General features: G+C 49.3%; 1 protein-coding gene across 10 annotated transcripts in view; it reads left to right on the top strand.

Moving 5' to 3' along the window:
• Positions 1-22675, top strand: part of PTPRS (protein tyrosine phosphatase receptor type S) — a 162778-nt gene that overhangs the window by 57303 nt on the left and 82800 nt on the right. For 8 of the 10 annotated variants that reach the window (XM_075776772.1, XM_075776768.1, XM_075776765.1 and 5 more), the window contains exon 2: positions 5664-5831. In XM_075776772.1, coding sequence (XP_075632887.1) covers positions 5744-5831 — 88 coding nt within the window. In that variant the 5' untranslated portion in view covers positions 5664-5743. Of the gene's footprint in view, positions 1-2326; positions 2487-5663; positions 5832-22675 lie in introns of those variants that run through there. The other 2 variants (XM_075776773.1, XM_075776767.1) reach the window with 2 other exon arrangements.

The raw sequence follows: 22675 nt of genomic DNA, 5'->3' as shown, positions 1-22675 counted from the left end.
GAAGGATCTCGACTGGCTGCTCTAACTGTGTTTGCCAAGACCATGCCCTGTGTTTTGAAGTGGATAGAGGAGAAGCTGTGTCCAGGAGCTTCAGAGGGGAAGCGGCTGACTTGGAAATACTCCCACACCTCATTTTTCGGGCAGGATCACATGTCTTTTGAGATCAATTCTTTCTGCACAGCCCGTGGAGCTGGGCACCTAAAGCCACCAGCTAGTCTTAAGGTGAGCTTTGCTGGTGGATGGGGATCGTGTTCATTTTATTAAGATGTATCACACTGTGGAGAAGGTGGGAGACAGGAGCACGTGCCCCGGCAGAGACTGGTCCCCTGAACAGCAACAGGCTCCTGCATCTCTGGGGTGTCTTTGCTGAGATGGAGTGGCCCAGAAGGCAAAGTCATTTTGGGGGCTTTGCTGGCCTGATGACTGTGATTCAGCAGGTGCAGGGGGGTCTGCAGAGCATTTGGGGTCTCCCTGTTGCGGGGGAAGGATGTGCACAACTCCGGCACTGGGTCTCGCTGGGACTTTGAGCATTTTGCTTTTGTGGCTGGCAGGTTTGTATTCTTTTTTTCTCCCCTGAGCTAACAGCAGGGCTGTTGTGTGCAGAACTGGGTCTCTGAGTGAGCTTCCTCAGGGGCTCTCCTGTCTCTAACCCAGATTTGAGGTCAAGTGGCTGCTTTTCGAGCAGAGGCATCAGCAGCATCTCCTTCTCTGCCCTGACACTGGCTTTCAGGTGCCTGATGGGGAGCTACGATGGCTGCGGTCTGTCCCCCCATTACATTTGGTTTAGCTGGTCTGCCAGTTAGTGGGTGCGGAGAGGGAAACGAGTGTCAGAAACATATACTTTGAAGCTCATGTCTTCATGGTCCATTTCCCCAGGAAAAGGGGGTAATATATGGCAGCAAAGCAACCTGAATGTGGAGAGATGGGCCACGTGGCCTTCCAGGGCCAGACAGCACTGCGTGTTGGCATCTCCTTGCTTCCCAGCACCCACGGGGCAGGTCCTACGGTGGGGTCCTGGGCCAGATCCCAGCAGGCAGCTGCCCACATTGCACGAGCCACCAGTGCTGGCATCCTGTCCCAGCCCTGGTGGGCTTGGGTTTGCCGAGGGCAGGGTGTTGGATAGGAGCGGGATAAAAATGTGGGGTGGTGAATTTAAATTTCATCTCTCCCCTCCCCAGGGGAGGTGACAAATGAGTTAGTGGTTGTGCTAAAAGCTTTTCTTTCTTTCTTTAAAGAGGTTGCTGGGAGGAAATGAAGTGACCCACTGACCTTTGTTAATACGCAGCACAAACTAAGCCGGTGCTGCTGGAAGGGAGAGAGACCTCAGTGCAGCCCTCTGCCTGCAAGGTGTTTGCTTCGATTGATATGTCTAATGGGAGTAATTCTCCCACAGCAGCTACTGAAAATGAAGATGTTTAATCATCCGCTAGATCTATGTGGAACCTTTTGCAGAGAATTTCTTTAAAATCGCCCTTCTCCTTTTCACATGGTGAAAAGAGAAGCCCAAATGCTTTTTTGGGAAATTTTTCCAAGTTGTTATTTTCTAATGAATCTGAAATGATGGCATGATCCCTCCCTCCTGGATTTTTTTTTTTTAAATGCAGAGCAAACATTTCAATCGCCGGCTCCATGGGGGCTCAGTGATAGCAGCATATAGCAAAATGCCTGCATAGCTCTGACCCATCCCGATGTCTGTAACTGTACAGACGCTTGTTTTTAGCAGCATTTCCCACAGGCTCCCTCTTTAAGCAGCGGGGACCAAGCTAGCCAAACTGGTGTGTAAAGCCCCCTCTCCTATATCCCTCGGATACTCAAAGTAGCTTAAGGGAGTTAGGTGTCCAGCGCCCTCTGAAATGGGAGTTACTGGGAGGAAAATCTTCAAAAGCATCTTAGCGGCTTAGGTTAAGTCCCTTTGACTCTCAATGGAACTTAAGCTCTTAAGAAATGTAGGTGCTTCTGAGCATTTTACCCTTTGTGCCTAGCACCCTTGGGTCCCTGGAGATCCCTAGCTCAGTACTGGCTGGAGGAGCCGCAACGCAAGGGTGCTTCTTGCAAACACTTCTCAGTTGTACTATTTTTAATAATACTCTTCAAGACCCTGTGCTCTGCGCTTACAAGATGCACACATGTACATACTTAGAGCTAGAGATCAGGCAGTGCACCAGAACGAGTGCCTTACAGGAGCTCTTTTACTGTAAGAATTAATCTTATTCCTGCAGTGTGACCGTATCTAGCACAAATCTGACCCTGCTGGGGTCCATGGCTTCACTTAATTGCATTCTTTAGCAAGGATTGAGGTCTATTAGGTGGTTTGCTTGTGTTGCAGGAGATCCTGTGCCAGAGAATTTAGTGAGGGTTTGCAGGTCCATGGAGCAGCGCAGGAAAACTGCCATTATGTTTACTTGTATGGTGCTGGGAACTTGGCTGGGTGCTCAGCAGACAGGCAGGAGGAGTGATGCAAACCTGCTTCAAAGAGCATAGACAAGGTAAGCTGTGCTCATGCAGAGGAGGGGAGGGGATGGGTGATGAAACCCTTGTGATTTGAGCATTCATCAAAGCAATTCCCACTTGAATTCAGCACTGCCAAGGAGGGCAGGAGAGCCTTGTTGCGTGGTAGCTGGGTTTCCAAATGTTGCGTGTTCTGCATTGTAGGCAGGAGTCGTGCAGTGGATAAGAGTCTGTTTCCAGTCTCCCTCTTGCCAGGGTGCTACCAGGAAAGCAGAGCAGACTCCTGTCCCAGTCTCTCCCTGATATCCGCAGGGGAACCAGGTGGGTGCACGTCTTGCTGTCCTGAAACCCTGTGTCCAGGGGGAGACAGCCAGTGACGTACCTGCTCTGAAGGATGAGTTGTTGGATTGAAGTTGACGTGTCCTAATATTTCTGCCAGCACTTTCTGTCTCCATCAAGGGCTCGGGAAGCACATTAGCACCAGAGCGGAAGTGTCACCCTCTGGCATCTCCTTCTCTAATCTTGGAGCTGTTGCTATATCCCCTTACCAGACCTTCTCTATCGGAGCCCATTGTGTGGCATGAAAAGCTGCGCTAGATGTGGGACCAGACCTTCTCTATCGGAGCCCATTGTGTGGCATGAAAAGCCATGCTAGATGTGGGAGAGCGGAGCTGCCAGGCCCCCCTCTTTGCAGGAGGTGGAACATTTTCCTGACATGCCTGCATTCAGCTCCATCATTGGGGGGCTTTGCAACCCTGCTGCGTAGGGCAGCACAGCCTCTGGGCTGCTCTGAGCCATGGAACGTTGCTGGTGCCGCATTTGGAGAGCAGACAGGGCTGAAGGAGATGTTTGGTGGCATTTACTGGGACTGTGAGGGGGGGATATTGCTCTGTTAAAGAATAACAAGAGTTTCTGAAATGCTGACTGAGCTAGCCCTTATGGTGGTTTTTTTAATATAGAGAACTAAAATGGTTGGGAGGATGCTTGCTCTCTCCACCTCCTGCCCTCCCCACCTCCAGCCTCACTGGTGGGAACCAGGAGCTGCATGACTGAAGCAGGGAGAAGGGAGAGCCAACGAACAGCAGCTCAGTTCCATTTGTTGTGCTGGCATTGATACTGCATCCCGAGTTTAATTAACAGTTACCATTGCAGCTATTCATAATGTTCCCAGTCTCTGCTCACCTCTGACAACAACAAAAGAAACCCCAACACGTTGTTCTGTGCCCTGGAACCCTGCGAACCCCCCGTTAAGTCTGGCTGGAGCCTCTGTGTGTTTCTCTAAGTGTGTCTAGAATAAACATTTGAAGAGATTCCCAGTGATATAATCCAGATTTTTTTCTCTTTTTTGTGAGAGTACCAGTATTTATGCTCAGTTTTCACAAGCCAGCACTGAAGCACAATGGATCTAGACTAGCACAGAGCACACAGCAGAAGCTTTGTAATCCTCAAAGTGCGAGTCCAAAGCTTCTCTCTGAAAAGTTGCTCTTTAGGGCTTGAGTACATATGGGGACTTCTTGTTTATCCTGGCTTTTCTTTTAATTCTGTACAGTTCAGCCTTGGAGAGTTAATGGGACAGAGAAAGATTAAAATGCCCCTTCACACTGCCTGTCCCGATGGTCTCATACCCTGATGTGTATCAGAAAGCTTAAGCAACCTCACTATCCCCTTAGTCCTTTTAAAGCCTTTGATCGCTGTACAGTATCTCCTACCTGGCTTTTCTCCAAAAGGTGATAAACCCCGGTTTTGATTTTTAATTGGGGTAACTGATAGCAGGAAGGAATCTATACAGATCTGAGAGCATCCTTCACACAACTGTGGCCTATTATCCTGGTGCTCAGAGTCTGTCTGATGGAGGAACCTCTTAGTCGCTGACCCTACGAGGAGGTTGTGGCTGTAGTTTTCACTCTATTTTCAGCCCCTCTGGGACAAAGCTCACCTCTATCACCGAAGGAAGCATTTACTAGTATTGACACACAGGACTGGGGTAGTTGCTAAGAATACAGCTCCCTTAATGCCATTCCAGCTTTGCAAAGGGATCAGGATAAAGCTGTAAGCAGGCAGCTCTGTTTGGAGCCAGGAGCTGTCTCCATGGAAATGTGCCGGCAGGGCAAGCGGAGTGGGCTGGTGCTGAGCTTGCTCTCCCCTGTCGCTGCCGTGCTAATACGCTGGTGCCGTCCTGCAGCCACGTTCTGCCACGTCCAGGGCAGAAGCGGTCAGGAGAAAATCTCTCCTTAGGAGGTTGCGTTTGCTTGCTGTGCCTTTTGGTCCATCAGGATCAATTACAGTACCCCCTACTCCAGGTTTTGTCTCTTCCAGTTTTGTTTTAGTTCAGTAACGCAGTTCCTCTGTGTGTTGCAGATGGGGAAACTGAGGCACTGAGCGGGGTAGGGACTCTCAGACAGGCAGAATAGCTGCTGTAATCCCAGCTGTGGTAAGAAGCCTGGGAGAATCGCCAGCGTGCATTGGCCTTGCAAGAGGGGCTCTGGGGCACCAACGCTGATTACAGGGCTGAGGTTCAGGCTTGCTGTGTTGGGGTGAGTGCTGCACAACACAGAGCCTGCCTGGGCAGGAAAGAAATCCCTCCCCAAACGCACAGATCCTCGGCAAACAAAAGGGGATGCAGGGGAGACATCTCCTGCTTCATCTTCCCTTCTGGGGGGATTTTTTTTCTTCCTTCATGGGTTTTTCATGTGTGAGGTTTCAGTTTTTCTTCACCCGCCCTGCGCTTTTGTGGAAAAATTGCCCTTTAAGAGGGTCCCTGGGCCCTGTCGGGTCAGATCCCTTCACACCTCATTGCTCGTGTGCTGCTCGGCCAGCGCTGCCTTTCTCCCGTGTTGGGGAGGGGAGAGAAGCCGATGGGTGTTAAACTTTAAACATGGGCTCTGCGCAGTTGGTGCCTCCTGATTACGCTTTCTCTTTCTTGCGCTGTTCCCTCCCTTTGCGTGAGTGCGTGCACGGAAATTCACCGTTACCTGCCGAGACAGGGAGGCTGGAGCAGGCTGGCCTCGTATCCCCACCAGTCCGTTTGGCCATGGAGCTGGCCAAGTCCTTGGTGGCTTTGAGGCGACGGGCTGCCTGGCCGCCCTGCAGGGATCGTGCACAGCAATTGCTTTCTCGGGACTCCGCTGCCTCTCTGGGCTCTGTTTGGCTGCCCCCTCTCTCTGCGATGTCGGCTGCCTTCCTTCCCCTCTCTAAGTGCATTTGTGCATCCGCAGGTGCTGACAACGCTGGGGAGACGCTGTGAGTCCTGCTGACCCGGAGCCTTCCTGGCTGGGGCTGAAGGCCGTTACAGAGGATGAGGATCCTTCCCAGCCCTGGGATGTCTTCGCTGGTCTCTTTCGTGAACCTCCTCTCCATGCTGCTGATAGGCTGTGTAGCCGAAAGTAAGTGACTCTGCTGTTCCCCTGCCCCTTTTTTTTTCACCCATGTTTCACCTCCCTTGGAGACAGACGGCAGGAACAGGCTCTAGTGCTTAGAGACAGCAAAAGTAACCCCCTCTCCTTTTTAGCGTTAAAGAATTGCTCAGTTGTGGCTGTAGCACAACTGTAAGCACGTGTCTTAATTTTCCAGCTTCTTTAGCTTTCCACCGGCGCTTTCCTGTTGTTCCCAGTCTGACCTTAGGGGGACATCATAGAGCAGTTGGGTCCTCGCAGCCTGCTTTGAATCTCAGGTTGCCCCCAAGACTGCTGGAGAGACAGGGAGGGAACTGCCGCACAACACTTGCCGGAGCCTTCTTCCCCTTCCTCTGGCCCCATCTCCACCCACCTCGCTCATATTGTCCTCTCCTTCTCTTGCCTTTCAGGCATCAGTCAGACACTAGTGACCGTTGTCATGTTTCTCACTGGGGCTGGATTCAAAACAGCATCCGAAGAAAGAGTATTATGTTTCTTCTTCTCCTGAGTGAACCAGTTCCAGTTCAACACAGTTTTTATCTTTGCTGCCTTTCAATTCTTGCTTTAAAAAATGAAAAGGGGAAGGAAAAAAAAAGAAAAAGTGAAAATCTTCAGTGACTTGAACGTAATGTTCCTTCGACATGAAGGCTGATCACTGGGGATCAGTAGGGAATAGACTCTTCCACGCTGATTGAATTATGACTTTTTTTCCTCCCCAGCAAAGCTGCTTGAAGCTGGTGAGAGGGCTGCTCTGGTCAGCGTAGCCCTTGACAGCTTTTAACGTAATCGCTTCGTTATCAGGGTTTATTAAGATGACGCGGTCACCAGGGATTGAATGGATCCTCGACCTTTTGTTGCTGGGAGATTTTTTTTGAACGGTGCTTTCTCTCTTCTTTGCAGTAGGTGAGTGGGGATATATTTGCCCTTGCCTCACTCCTGAGTTTTGTTTGGTTCACGCTTAGCCCCTCTTTGCAGGGAGGAATGTTCATGTGCAGAAAGATAATGTTTCCTTTTCTTCTTTTTCATTTAATAAGCCTGGGAAATGAGCTGGGCTCCGGGAGGTTCACTTTTTTGGTGTGTAGCTGTGGGTCAGTCTGTACCTCAGATGGTGCTGCTGATGTTCATAAAGACGTACTCAAGCTTCAGTTGGAGCTGCCTGTCTTGAGTAGCAGGAACAGTACGGGGCTTGGCAGCAAGGAACCTGGCACGAGCCTCTTGCCCAAGTATTTATCCAGGGTCCTACTTGGATGTTGCAGCCAATGCTCTTGTAGGTTCTTTATGAGCACCCAGGGTAGGTGGTTAAAGCTAGCCACTGTGTTTCCCTTGGGCTCAGGGTGGCCGTGTTGGCTTGTGAAAGGGGGCACTGGTGGTAGGTAGGCTGCTACCTGCATTGGCTCCTGCAAAAGCAGGAGACTGCAAGCAGAAATCTCTGTTCCTGGCTCTTTGTGCAGTAAAGTTGGGAGAGGAGGGAAACGCTTACAGTAGAAAATCCAGTACCGGGGCTCCAGGGTCCCATTCCTGCCACTGGAATGTTTGCTGTAACACTCCTGGCCAAATCCTTTGTCCTCTTGTTTTCAAAGCAAGCAGTGCAGCTTTGCAGCATGTTCCTGTGTGTGCAAGTGCCCCAGTTCATCTGCTGTGATGTGGGATCCATTTTGTCTTAAGTATACACCGAGCCCCGTGTCCTGTCTTCTGGGAGGGGGCACTCTGGAGAATCAGGGCTTCTCAAAATCATGGCTGTGCAACTTCAGTTTTTCTGTGGTTTTGGTTTTCCTGGGAAGAATTGAACATCTCGTTTGTCCCTGTCTTCTGTGGGGTGAGACTTGCTCAGAGATTCCAGCAGAGCTGGAAGATCCCACATGCTGTCTGACGGCTACAAGCGCTTTTGGTGGAAATGTGTCCTCAGGAAGGGCTGAAGCTGATCAGACTTGGACATAGAAGAGGTCACCAGTTGCGTGGCCAAAGCCCTGCTGAAATCTGTCACTGCTCAGCAGACACCTTGCTGCTAGCAGCCAAGTTTCTCTCTCCTGTAGTTCTGCAGTGTCCTTGGATCCTGAACTGTGAGGTTTTATGCTTTTTTTTCCTCATGTTGCTCACAGATGTACAAACAGCAACATTGCAGGACTCGGTGTCCGAGGCAGGGCTGCTCATAGCTGCTTGATGTGCAGATGAAGTTGGGCCAGGCATTGTCTCTTCTCCTAACCTGTAGAGCATGTCAGCATCTCCCTGCCCCATGGGCCCTTGGGGATACTCCCTGTTACATGCTAGTTGTTCGAATCGCTCTGCGGCTGTTGGGATCTGCCTGGTGATGATGAGCTGATAGCTCCTGATTTTGGAGGGGCTGCTGAATTCTGCCTGGAGAGTCCGTAGCATCCAAGCTGGTCTGCAGTGCTCCCCACTGAGGCATGCAAACAGCAAACAGCTTTGTCTGTCACAACTGCAGAAAGTGTGTGAGGAGCTGTCACTCTGTTCTGACAATGTCCTCTCCCATCAGATGCCCCTAGGCTCTGTCACACTGCCTCTCGCGTAATCCCTTGGCCAGCATCCATTTGGCTGGCGCTTGCCACGATGCTGACCCGATTTCCTGCCCTAATTCACCAGAGGGGCTGCCAAGGCCTTGCAGCCCCCGGGGTGAGCGATGCCGGGCAGTGCCGGGGTGGTGGTGCCCCTGCTGCGGTGGCAAGCCCACATCTCAGGTAGGAAACCCTCGGGACGCCAGCTCTCAGAGGGCATCGTCTTCCCAGCTTCGCCGGGGAATGGCTCCCCTTGCAGCAAGGCGTGGGGCTGAAAGCTTGAACTTGCCTCCTCTTCCAGCGCAGCACTGGAGGAGCTGCGGCCTCTGCAATCAAAGGACCATTAAAATACTTCCCTTGTTTCCTAGGCTAATTGATCTCAGTCAGTGATTTAAATCTTTCTATGGCAGGAACATTCTATTTAAAGGAAACTGCTATTTAAATTAAAAAACCAAAGCACCACACTGCTTTTTGCCTGCTGTTCTTCCTTGTGAAGCTGAAGAGGATAATAATTGAAAGGTATAAAGCAGACTTGTTTCTTCTCTTTTTCTTTGGTTGCATATGGACACTTTCTTTGTTTCTTCTGTATGGTCAAGGGCAGCCATGGAACTGGAAATTGCTAACTCCATGATTATTTTCAATGGCCTCTTATTAAATGGAACGTATTATCATTTTGTTAAGGATTCGGCTGGTTGTACGAGTAACGTTAATCGGCGTTACTGCAGTGAGTTGGGGAGGCCTTCCCCAGGAGCTGTGCCCTGATGTGCTGCACAGCCAGAGACAGGTCTCGTGCCCCTTAGAGCTGATAGGAGACTAGACAGCACAGACAGACAGATGAGATCTGGATACGGGTCCGGGGAGGGGAATAGTTCCCCAAATTGCTGACGTACCTGGGCACAGAACCAAGCCTTGCTGTTTCCCGGTCGTGCACCCAGCGCGAGTCATAAAATCTCTGCAGCAAGCATCTTAAAACATCTCATTTTGTGCATATGCAGAATGAGTCTCATCTCGCTGGCTGTAGCTGGACAGGATGTTTTCCTGCCTGTGCCGCGCAGAGTGCAGCTGCGTTTGGCTGGGGCTTAGGGCAGTGGTCAGGTACTCCTGCCCTCCTGTGCCACCCAAAGGAACAAAGTGCCCACTTTAAGTGCTCCTCAGTTGCAGATAAAAAGCCACTTACTGTATAGAAATGTGGTAATTTTTATAACTGAAATCAGCATGCTCGCTGTTTTCAAGTGGATTTTTCCCATTGATTAAACCTTTGCGTTTTACAATAGTGCTTTGCTAATTGGTACTTTGCATACACAGAAGGCTGGTGCGTGGCTCTCTCCGCCCCAGCAAAGATTTAATAGCAGATGCAGTAGTGCACATTACTTATTACTTAGGTTTCCTTCCTTTTATAAATCACGTTATAGAACGCTTACTAGCACACTCTGAAGTATTACCATAAATAATTAAATCTAAATTGCAATTGACAAAATAAAAGAATAAAGCCCCTTTTATGATGCATTACCCTGGCTTTCTTCCCTTTTAATTGCCCTTGCTCCATCGTTAATTTGCAGAGCACAGTAATTCATGCCAGGCGCATGTGTGCGGGGGTCTCTCGCGCTCCCTGAGCTGCAGTGCGTCCGTGGAGGCTGGCAGCAGATGGCAGCAAGGGTTGCACCGCACGTGCGGGGCTTGCGGAGAGTTTGGAAAACATGTGCAGTGGGTTGGGAGAGGAGCTTGCGTAGGTCCATATTCAGGCTGACAAAGTGGCGCTGCGTTTCAGGAGCCGGTGCAATGAAAAAAGGTGTGTGGGAACGTGTGTGCTTCATGCCACGAGGTGTAGGAGCTGGTGGCTGGCTGCACGGCTCCTCTCACTGAGGTGCAGATCACAGCGACTTACAGGTGTATCTGACTCCTCTCCTCCGCCTGGTCCCTCCCGTGCTTTTATCCACAGAGGATTAGCCTCCGCAGAAGAGCTCACACCTTTTAGCTCTGGAGGTCCTAGCTTTGATCTGTTGTTGGCCAAGACAGCAGTTGTCAGATAAGATGGTAATAAAAATCAAGGAGGCTCCATCTTAGGACTTGATAGACATGTTAAGATGACATCAGTGGGAAGTGAATGTTTCTCTGCTGTGGGAGAAAGCTGCTCTATTTGTGTTTGAGTCCAATTGGTGACAATGCAACAGCGCTGTCCCGAGCAAAGGAAGGTGTGGAAATGTGGTGAGGCTGAATTGCCCCACAAGCAATTCAGGTGCATGAGAGTGTACCTGCCGGGCGCTGAGGAGCCAGCGGTGCTGCGGAAAGGCTTTTTCGCCTTGGGGAGCGTGGGCTGGAGGCATAGCAGAAGTTGGGGGACATACAAGAGGTTGTGTGGTCAGTTGGTAGGTGGTGGAGTTTCTACATGGTGTTGCACTTAGTTCCTTCAGTGAGTAGGGCATAATGGTGTGCAAGAGGGGGCAGGCAGAGATCCCAGCTTCCCTCCCCTGGATCCACTTGCTGCTTGTGTTCCCTGTGCACCAGTTGCCTTTGTAGACAAGGAGACACCTTGCTGTCCTTGGTTCCGAATTGCCCTTTCCTTTGCCGCCTTCTTTGTCTGCCAGCTGCGCTCCAGCCTGCGGTTGCTGAGGGTTCTGGACTAGTTATTGTCCCATTCAAGGACACTGAATTAAGCTTCTGTGTCACCTTGTTTAAGTGTCTGATTAAATTAAACCTTGCCTGCCTGGATCGAGTGATGTATCTCTTTTTTTTCTCTTTTTTTTTTCTTTTTTTTCTTTTTTTCTTTTTTTTTCTTTTTTTTCTTTTTTTTTTCTTTTCTTTTTTTTCAATAACTTAAATTGGAAAGTTTGTGTCTTCTATAGGACCAGGAAAGGAAATAAATCATCTTTTGAAAGAGCTTCCTTGGGGGCAGAGAGGGCTGTCACCTCCCAGGTCTCAGCTGTGCCCCACACTGTGAATGCTTATTAGATTAACCTTTGCTGAGGAGCACCTGGGGACAGCAGCAGCCACGGGTTTTTGGGACCCACTCATGGGTGTCTCCTGGTAAAGGATCTTTTCCCAACCAGAGGCTCTTCCTGCTCAGCTTCATTAGATGACTAAGTTAGGGGAAAAGAGCATCTGGTTGTTGTGTAAACAAGTGGCTTGTTTGATACTATGTCATCTACATAGTATTTGTTGTAGAGAAAATGTGTGTCTTTACCATACCTGGATGCCAAAACTAGGGCTTTTACTCTGTGTGAGACTTTACCAGGAAGGCAATACTTACTTTTTGTGACTTTTTCCCCTTTGGGTGTCCTTTTCACCCAAAGGGGAAACACCATTCACGTGTTCTTGCACGTGATGCCAGGAAGGACAGGATCTTTCTGGTATCTCACCAAGACCCTGGGTCACATCAGCTTGTCATCTGTCTGGCAAGGTCCATGTGGTTGTGTCTTGTCAAGACCAACTAGATATGGGTCACAAAAGGGAATCTGTGAAGATATTCCCACCCTTTTTATGGCCTAGCAAGCCCAATATTATTCTTAGAAGGCAAAGCAGAGTGTTTTTCAAGGATGCCCGACCAGAGGAATGTCATTCTTCAGTGTGCATGGCATGGAATCTGGGCTCGAGCTGGCCTGTGAGACACAATCTCGGAAGAACATTTTTATTTCCTCTGTGCCACTCTTCCCCTCCAGTCAAGGATGTTCTCTTGCAACATAATTGGTCCCAGTTCCCACCTTAGAAAGCTGTGATGTTCCCTGCACTGCAGCTGCCTTTAATTCTTTGGGATTGTTAAAGTTCATGAAAACAGTCACGTTTTATGCCATCTGCTGTATGTACTAGAGCTAACTGTCATACGGGCGGCGGGCTGGGTACGGGAACAGGAGTCAGGAGCATCCTCGCTCTGTCGCTGCACCTTCTCAACCCTCCTTCTGCTTGTCTAGATTTGCTTTTTTTGAGCAAGGACTTCGCTTGCCATGTTGTTGTCCAGTGTAATTAGTCTCAGTCTTGGTTTGGGGTTCTTATACTGCAAACACTAAATAGTCATGTTACGGTTTGGCAGAGGAGCCGCCTGTTCCGTCCAAGGGCGCAGCAGATAACAGCGTGACTATGGAAGAGATCACAGCTAACCCAGACCTGAAGGTTGCCAGGAGAGAGCATTATAAATATATTTTGGACATCTACTGCTAAGACTTTGAAAGAGGATATTGCAATGAATGATTTGAACAGTTGACATGAAGGAGTATGGATTGACCTGTTTTCACAGTATCATTGGCGTAGAGAATTTTTAGCATGTCTCATCTTGCTTGTTGCAGACATGAAACATTGCTGTTTCATACGAGGTTGGTTAAAACCGATGCCACTAGTTTCATCTGTAATGCACAGAATCATTTCTGTTCCCTTTTGAGGCCAAGCGGAAAAGCAAAGCTTGAAAAAACTAAAAAAAATAAATAGAAGGAGCTGCAACCGGTTTAGCATTCTACAAAGTTTCTCTGAGTCCTCCAAACCTTTAATTGACTCAGGAGCATAAAATTGAGAAGGGGAGAGAGTGAGAGAGCGTGCGGAGTGGCGCGAGCGATTTGAATAATTTATTGTCCTTTGAAGTTGCAAGAGAAATTTCAGCTGCCTTGGGGAGTAATTTCTCCCCATTCTGAAAGGGTTTCTCCTTATTTTAAACTCATTCAGAGGATGATAGTTTTGCATTTTCTGCATAATTAATGAGCGTAACTCCCCCCTACTCTCACACAGCCTCTAAAGAGTGGTAGGGTGATGAAACTTGGTGGTTTTTTTAATTAATAAAGTCAAATTAATTTGGCTATGTCCTCTTCCTCCCTCACCTCCGTTAGAATTCGTGGATTTATTCATAAATTAGTCTGAGCATGCTGTTAAGAGTGCCGACACTTACAGATCTTTAGCTTGGACTTTGATTTGTTTGAATGAATTTCTAAAGAGACAGTATGGGTTTTTTTCACTTCAGCTATTAAAGATCACCTTAAGACTGGCTCTCATGTGATCACCCAGTGAGCCAGGAAGATTCTTCAGCTCTTGTTTTTCTTTGTCTGTGTGGGTAGGATCTCTTCGGTTTTGAGGGCTTTCTGTGTGTGGTTTGTTTTTCTTTTTCTTTATGGATGCTACAATACTCTCCCTTGCTTTTAAGATCAGCTAATTGTGGTTAATTCCAGTAGCTGCCACTTGAGGGACTGCCTTCACCTGGAAGGAGAAGGCATCTTCTGTCCTGGTGCACCTGGTGCTGCATTACGGCCTCCTGATAAGAAGACAGCCCTTGCGTTTCTTGGCTGGTGTCAAACACAAACAGAAACCTGTCCTACAAAAAAACCCAAAAACCAACAAAACCAAAAAAAGCTCACCTTCCTCAATCACCTCAAGTCTGTGATAGAAGAATTTAAGGGGTCCTTGCTACTGCTTTTCCATGTTTCGATTCTCTCTCGCTCATGTGTTGGTCTATTTTTCTGGCTCGCTGAATCTCTAGTTATCCCAAAGCTGAATTTGTTAGGTTCCCATTGCTGCCAGTTCTCAGCACCGTTGTTGGAGTTTTCTTTTTTTTTTCTTCTTCTTTTGTGTTGATGTGCCCACTACAAATCTGAATGATGAGTATTGTGGTTCAGAGACAGAAATTGTAATGACTCATGTGATAGGAGTCGAAGTTCATGATTGTTAAAGGTTGTGTTCATCCATTAGTCATGGCTTTTTTGGGTTTTGGTTTCTTGCTTTCAAGATCCCATCTTTAGCTCCCGTGACATCCCAGTTCCAATACTGATAAGCAGTACAAGCTCATAATATACTGTTAAGACCCAGAGTAAGGCGTTTCAAGCTTGTATACCCAGAGTCTCCTTTTGTTCCATGGAAAATGTGGGCTGAAGTCTCTTACCAGAGGTCAGATAGGAATGATATAACAAGCTTTTGAGAATACCCAAAGTTCTGTGCTCTAGGAAGTGTACCTTGCCCTTTTCCTGTAGACCAGGAGACTTCCTCTCTTGCCTGAAAGAAGGAAGCAGACAACAGCTAATATGTGGAAGTAATACAGCTTTTATTTACAGGAGTAAAAGAGCAGAGTTTTATCAGACGGTATTTTATTTATCTGGTGTGCCTTTCATCCCCAAATGATCCCTACATGTGTGTATTAACTAGCAAGTCTTGACTGGGATCATTCATCTCCTGTAGTGCTGCAGCCCCTTCTAAGCTGGCGATGCAAGGCAAAGCTATGTGTTTACATTTTGTCAGATCACTAAACCAAGGATCAGAACTGATCTCCCTGATCACATCCTTGGGGCTTCCAGCACTGTACTTTCCCTGAAAGACCATGAGATGCAGAAGCTCGTAGCAGTTTGTTTTTCCCCATTGCTGCTGACTCTGCTGTCACTTTTCAGTGGCTCAGGACCTCTGCTCGGCTATATTAAGATGGCATGGCCCCCTGGGAGTTGGGATCCTTGCTCATTAAGCTTTTTCTTCTTTTAGACTTGTCCCATAGGAGGTGATTTTTCATGTTCTGCTATCCCCCATAGACTCTGATTCTTTAGTGACTCAAACAGAGCAGCGGAAGTTGAGTAAAGAGCCCAGTCCTTTCTAGCTGTGTCTTTTCTAGGTAGGGGGTGAATCGAGCTTCTCCAGGATGCCAATATCAATGACACGGCTGGAGTAGAAGCTGTCCTAGCAACATGGCAAGGGGACGGAGAGCTCCCTGCCTTAAGCTTCTGATTGCCAGCAGCCTGGGATTGCTGTCATGACATTGATGGACAAGGGGCCCTCATTAAGTTGCCAGGATAGCTCCTTGGGTTTCTTTCTCTTGCTCTGCTCTGGGTTATTATGCCTTGTTATAGGGCTTGTGGACAAATATGGAATGAGATGATGTTACAGTTGATTGAAAGCACTTGTGTACCCCAAGGATCCTGGCTGGCCACGTTGTTGAGGCTGCATGTGCTCCTGTGCTTGCTCATCCCAGGGCTGCCATCTTACACTACAGCATTGCTTGTCTGCTTCAGCTCTCGCTGATCAGAAGGAGCAACTTTCTTCTTGGCATTGTGTTGTAGTCCCAGAAGGTGAATGCAAATCCTGGCCAGTGGTCCATCTGCATTATTACCTATTTGCTCCTTCGCCCTTTGGTTGGATTTGTTTTGGGGAGGGAGAGTGGAACCACCCTGTGGGGGTGCAGGCAGTAAGCAGAGAGAGAAGCAATTTGTACACCTGAAGTGCTCTCCATCTGAATTGATTAGAGAAGGGAGATGGGGAAACTGAAGCAGGGGCGAGGATATTTGTGGAGTGAGGCCACAGAATGCATTGAAGACCAAACTCAGTCTTGTATCTTCGAGATCACATTCCTTCATGTGCATACTCCATACGCTGCTAAATGCTGCCTCTTTTCCATCCTTCCTTGCATTATGTGCAGAGTCCCGCTCTGATGGTGGGCATCCGCTGCCTGACAAATTTGCTGACCTTTACTGCCAAAATAGAGAGAGGAGGGATCACCCCCAATGTTAATCCTCTATTTCTCATTCATTAAACTGAAGCCCACATGGTGCTCTGGGCTTCCACCATGCCACAGCTCTCCCAGGATGGGTAGTTTCTGGTGTATCCACACCACATGGCGTGAGGCACCAGATACCGGGTTTCCCGTGTTACGGAGGGATGGAAGAAGGTCCAGAATACCATCCCACTGCCTGTACAACAGGGACAGCTCTCTGTCCTGTAGAACAGTTTGCATCCTCTGTATGTGTATCGTTACAATGTGCCCTATACATCTGAATAAATCCTAGTTGGAAGAATGTTTTCCTTGGCTGTATCAGGGTGGCAGTCACTAGGGCTGGGACTGATCTGTGGCAGTGACAGATATCCTTTGTGCTATGGAGAAAGGTGGATCCTTTCCATACATACAGATGTACAACAGTAGCCTGGAGAAGTCCTGCCGAAACTGGATGACTTCATACGAGCTGCTGTTCCCATGCGATAAGGCACAGTCCCATCCCTGAAAACTAGCAGTTAAAATAGACCAGAAGGAAGGATTATGTTTCCCTTCCAGCAGGCAGGATAACGTGGTTTTTCTCACCTTGGGTGTCAGAACTAGGAATAGATCTTTGGTAGCCGGAGTCTCATCCTGCCTCCACTGCTGCAGGCTCGTACCTCCTTTTCCAAAGGGTCTGTGTCTGTATCTGAGTGCATTGCAAATAGGAGCCTGAAGGCTGTATGGGTGCAACAGATCCCCAAAATTACAAATCTTGTGGCAAGAACAGCTTGGCATGATGCTAGCTCTGAAGGGTCTGCTGCCTCATCCTGGCTGAGGGGAAAGGTGGGAGCTGGCAGCACAGGCAGGCATCAGAAAGGAGCCAGTGTCGGGGTTGTTGGACAGCCAGTGTAGCAAAGGTGTATGAAATGAGTTCTTGATCTTTCTCACCCATTTTCTGCTTGTGTAAAATCCCATGCTGGGTTGCATCCTTCACTGCTGTCCTTCCTTCTCTGGGGCCTTGCAAGAAAGGAGAGGGGGTAATCTTTCAAGTGACATTCCCTCGTGTCCAACAGGGGAAAAACCTGCATCCTTCTGTGTATAGCCCAGCCTTTCAAGCCAGGTAAGGGCTTTGGTGGATCAGCAGCAGGGGAATAGCAAGGTGGAAGTATTTCACTTCTAAAAAAATGTCCTCGATCTTTTTTTACCCTCCTTTCCCCAACCTTGCCAGTCCCATCTCCCTGAAGGGAGCCAAGATCTGCTGACAGTAAGAGGAAGTCTCAGTCTGAAGCCTATAATTATCCTGTCTGCCTTCCCAGAAAAGGCCAGTTGGGGAGCGAGCATGCTTCTGTTTCATGGACCAGCCCTGTGTTCTGCTGCCTCCCCAATTACTGCTTAATGGACTTTTTATGATGATAAGACGACTGGGTTGGGGAGAAGGTATTGACGGGGAAATGGAATATAATTCACTCCCTGTTTGTTTGTTCTGTCAGAAAACCCTCATTTTAATTTTATTTGTGAGCCACTGAGAAACAGCTCTCAGAAAAAAAGTGCAAAATCTGTCAGTAAAACCTTGGGTTTCAAGGGGACCAGAGTCTCTGCAGGACCTCTCCAAAGGGTGTTTTCGATCTTGTTGAGTGTCTCCATAGAGACTCTCCCCACTGCCTGCATCAGTCCTGCTCCCGGTTTGTAGCTCTCAGTCCTCTCATGAAGAAAAATGTAAATTATGGAGCCATCTTTCTTGCCTCTACCCTTCTTGCAAGCTCCCCCGCTCCCTAATGCCGCTGCTTTGAAATACGTACCCATTCCAAACATCACATTCTTGCTCCCCACTCTCCATCTGTCTCAAATTTGGCTGCTCTCTCCTATTTTCATCTGCTCCGTGATTTGTCTCCTCTATCTAATCTTCACTTCCTTGCTCTGGCTCTGAACACCTCCCTCCTCTCCATCTTGCTCCAGTTCTCTTGCATTTTCCCTCTGATCTCTTCTCTCCTATCTCCGCTGATTTTCCTATCCTTTCTACCCTCTGCTCCTCTGGCCATGCCTCCGAGTCTGTCCCCAACTGCTCAGCACTCCCGTCCCAATCCCTCAAATGCAGGGCATGCATCTGCTGCATGCAAGCAGTCCGCAGCAGCACACGTCTGTAAAGCATGTTTCCTAAACCGGCAAACAAATGCTCGGTGCACGGCCAGACCCAGATCTCACATTCCTGGAGAGGTTTTTAGGAGGGGAGATGAAAGCACTACTGGCCAGGGCTGTAGTTGGGGGAGTACCTTGTGCTCCTTCTCCGATTGTGACCTTGTCAGCAGTTGTGGAAAATGGAGATGGAGTTTCACTCGATCAGCAGAAAGTTTTAGCCCAAAAACCGAAGGGAAGGGGGAGGAGGAAGAAGAGGAGAAGAAGGGAGTTTAACCCTCCGCATGGCAGTGAGAACACCGTCGGATTCCTTCCTGGCTGCTCTTGAGGTTAGTGAGGGGTGAGAAATAGTGAAGAGGGATGTTGCCATTCAAGCTAATACGACCTGGTTGTTAGGAGATTGCAAAGCTTTTTTCTGGCTTCCGCTTTTTATCTTCTTCTCCCACCAAGAAGTACATGTGGAAGAAGGTCTCTGAGTTCTGTCTCTAGTGATTTTTCATGGTTATTTTCTTTTGTTTGTATGACAGCATTTAGAGGCTGTAGTTGTGTGCAATACCACCTAGGGTGTTGAGTGCTGAACAGATCTGTTCTGAGACCATCCTTTGCTCCAAATTGCTTGTAGTGTCTAGACCAAGGCAGGCAGGCAGGCAGGTGTGAGAAATGAGGATTGTCACCTCCGTGCTACGTGCGGCAGGCTGAGGTGCAGGGAAGGGTGAGTGCCCAAGGTCAGCCGAATTTGTGTCAGAGCCGGAGATCTGCATCCCGATTATGGGAATCATCTGGAGCCTGGAAGAGCAGGTTGGGGTGCGCTAACACTAATAGCAAAACAATATTGACCACGAATGGCTTAATGGTGTCATCTTTTACCTTTGTTCTTGAAAGGTAGAGGTGCATATATGCACAAAAAAGGGTGAATTTTGATCTGTTCAGTATTTTTGAGCTAGAATAAAGGTGGTCATTGGCTAACATGCCCTGAGTCTCTCTTGTAGCGTGGGCATGCCGTCATGGTGGGCAGCTCTGCAGGGAAATGTCGGACTCAGCACCACGGGGCCATTTGTTGAAGGTCAGCCGGGAATGGTGGGCAAAAGGACGACTGCCCTATGCGTTTAGGATGGCTGCAATAAGCTGACCAAATGGCAGGAAAATGGCCTGCCTGCTGTGCTCTTGCTTTTGCTTTAGTTTCTTCGGCAGGTCTCTGGTACAGTGGAGAGCCCCCTCCCTTCCTCAGGGTGGGGATAATGAGTGTTTATTCACCAGCGAAGGAGGAGGTAAAACCCGGCACTTCGGGTCACCGGGACTGGTGTGTGGGCCTCCACCAGAGCGCTGACGGCAGGGACCGGGGGCACCAAAAATGGAAGCAAAACCTTTTAAAATACACATCTTGTAGCTGGCTTTCTTTTGTCTCCATGGATTGCTGTCGCTGTGGGCGAGGGGCCCTTTCAGCCAGGCTCATGCTGCTCTCTATGCTGGGGCCAGATGAAAGAATAAGTGGTTTGTCTTTATTTGTGGTCCATTGTTGAGGTGCTTTCCTGGGGGTGGCGGGAGAGGGTGGCGGGAGAGGGCTGCGGGGGGGGGGATGTTAAGCACAGAGGTAAATTTTACCATCTAAACTCAGCACCAGGTCCCCGCTGTGGGGCTGGAGATGAGGGGAGAGAGCTGGAGGTCAGGAGGAAGGAGAGATGTGGAGGCGTCTCTCTACAGCCCTCTCAGGGAGAGCCTGCGGGGCAGAGGGACAGCTTACACACACACTGCCTGTTCCCTCCCAAAACTGGGGCAAATAATACAGTATTGTGGTCAGGGACCATCCTCGGGCCTCTTCCTTGGGGCTGAGGGGCCATGATTCGGGCCTGTGGGAAGATGGGCCCATTACTAGGGCAGTGGCACGTCCCCTGTGGGTATAGTGGGGTGGAAGGGGACATGGTGGATGTGTTGTCTCTCACTCTGTGGGAGCAGCTTTCTCCTTCGGACCTGCCCTGCAGCTGGTGGGCTGTAGCTCCGGAGGGAGGAACAATTTAGGTTGTAGTTGTGTCTCCCAGCCATTTTGGCAGCAAAGGGTGTAGGGTCTTCTCTTTCCCCATGGTGGAGAGGTGGAGGGCTGTGTGCCACCGGCTGGTCCCCTGCCTGTCGGGACCGAGGGTTTTAGCTCAAGGGCTTCATAGTGTAGGGCAGGTTCTGGCCGTATGCGTGTGCTCGTGCAGCCCGGCTGGAGGGGCAGGGGCCTATCTTCAGTCTGCTCTTGTTGGCCAACCCCGTACATTTCCCAAATTGTCCTGTGTTCCTGAGCCAGCACCATCCCGTATTCCTGAGCCAGCTCCAGAGTGTCTTGGCTGAGGGTGGCTGGGAGGATGTCAGGGTATTGATCTGGCAGGCTGGAACAAAATGCTTCGAGAATCAATTTTGTCTCAGAAAGGCCCAGGGAAGTGAATATTTCCCCACCGTGACCCGCCTCTCTCCTTCCCCCTGTTCAGGCTTCCCTGAAATTGCCTGGAGAGCTGGGAGGTGGGCTGGCAGCTGCCATACTGGTTTTACACAGCCCTCTGCACCGCCAGGGCTTCATTTGACTGCCTTAGCTGAGCTGGGGCGAGTTTTCCCCTCAGCTTTTCAGGCCATCTCTCCCATTTTGTGGCTGGAGCCTAGTGAGGTAGTGCAGAGAAAGCTGTTCGTACCCTGTGATGTGTTGTACGAGGCTAAATGCATCGTTAACCTCATTCCTCCATAAACCCACCTGCAGTGCTGGCAGAGGGGCAGCTATCTCGGTCTGGAGACCAGGAGCCAAGGAAGAGGATCCATGGGGTCAGTTTATAACTGTGATTTTTCTTTTTCTCCCCCCTCTCCCCTTCAGCTGTCAGCTCAGATATATTAAGCCCGTTGGTGCTCCTGCCACTCTCCTACCCCTCAAACCACCTCTGGGTTCTCCATCCCTTTCTCTGGCTTTGGCTTTTGATGTTTCAGACAGGCATATGGTGGCTAGCCTGTCTCCCTCGCTCCTTGTCCATCACCCGCTATTCAACATGGCAGCAGTTCCTGAGGGACATTTGAGTTTAAAGGGCGAGATGTCCCCTCTTTTTCCCAACTCCTACATCTTTCAAACTTCCTTGCTGTAAAGCTTCTCAAACTGTTTTGTCATCTGTGTATCATTAGCAGGGAGATGTTGTTTGTTTGTTTTTACATGACTGCATTTGAAGGACTTTTTCTGCTTTAGAGGGGGAGTGTTTACACGAGCAAGTAGTGACAGGACAAGGGGGAATGGCTTTACACTAAGAGAGGGTAGATTTAGATTAGATACAAGGAAAAAATTATTCTCTATGAGCGTGGCAAGGTACTGGCACAGGTTGCCCAGAGAAGCTGTGGAGGCCCCATCCCTGGAACTGTTCCAGGCCAGGTTGGATGGGGCTTTGGGCAACCTGGGCTAGCGGAGGGTGTCCCTGCCCATGGCAGGGGGGTGGAACTGGATGGGCTTTGAGGTCTCTTCCAACCCAAACCGGTCTGTGATTCTATGATTTGGTGTCACATGAAAGAAGGAAGGAAGGAAGGAGATGTGAGGTGAGGCAGCAGCATTTTCCTCTTCTGTGAGGAAAGCTATCTTGGTGTGCAGCCCCTGTACGTGGGCTGATGTCATACCGTGCTCCTCCAGCGTGTGTGTCTTGAGGATGAGTAGGAGACCCAACCCTTATCACATCGCAGCTTCTTCTGAGTCTGCGTTGGAATTCACAAAATCCCAGCAGTAAATGTGCGTCATATCCCTTCTGAACAGATGCCATCGCCGCCCATGTTTCTCTAGGCCTGTGTGTTGGGAAGTGAGGCCAACTGGAGGATGTCTGCATAGGGGTGACCAGGAGGGTGAGCGCATGGGCCCATCAGCTGCCCTCGACAGCAACGGGGGACGTGGGGCAGGAGTGGAGCTGTCTGGAAGGGGCGGCAGAGGTTAGATCAGAGGGCAGAGTGTGTGTGCTGATTGTCTTTGCAGACGCAATTACAGAGCATGGGATGGATGGGGAATACATGTCTCTCTGTGGCAACTATCCAGCATGTCACTTGCCCTGGCTGTTGCTTTTGGGAAGTGTGGAGGCAGTGGGCAGGAGTGAAAGGTTCATTTTGACTGGATGGCTTTCCATGAAGCTGTAGAGAACACTCACAGGTACACAACAGCCATCCTGTCTTTCCAACCATCTCCCCAGAGACCCAGAGCCCGCAGGAAACCTCTTGTAGTAGGAAAATGCTTTTAAGCTCCAGTTTTTTCCATTCCTGTTTTGATACTGAAAAAAGCCCCAGGTTCCGCTACTTTGCAAGCAGAGAAGGGGGAAAAAGATAAATCTCTTGTGGTCACTGGACCTAGGTAGAGCTCAAACTCGGTCTTTCCAAGACTGACTTGTTCTCCATTCTCTATGTGGGAAGATTGGTTAAGTGATATAAAATCTTCTAGATTGCAGGTATCTCATCTGGAAAATGTCTCTGTCTGATCTTTATTTATTTATTTAAAACTGAGGTCCTGCAATGTTGGCAAATGAGGGGAAGCACATAAGCCCCTCTGAGTGGGCTGATAGCGTTCCACTTTCACATGGCACCTTGTACCTGCTTTTGGAGGCCTTCAGAGTGATTTGCAGAGCTGAAGACTGAATTCTAACTGCATGTTTCACGGCAAGCTGGCCCTGGCACGGCAGAGCTGTGGCAATCCTACGCAGCACATAGGAATTTGTTTCAGCTTTGTATCATCACCACCTTGCCTGCGATAAGCGCTGGCTTTCCCCTTCCCAGAGGAGAGGGGGTTG

This window comes from Balearica regulorum, chromosome 26 (assembly GCF_011004875.1).
Source record: "Balearica regulorum gibbericeps isolate bBalReg1 chromosome 26, bBalReg1.pri, whole genome shotgun sequence".
Classification (NCBI taxonomy): domain Eukaryota; kingdom Metazoa; phylum Chordata; class Aves; order Gruiformes; family Gruidae; genus Balearica; species Balearica regulorum.
The sequence above is the reverse complement of the archived record's forward strand: the minus strand, read 5'-3'. Positions and strand labels throughout refer to the sequence as shown.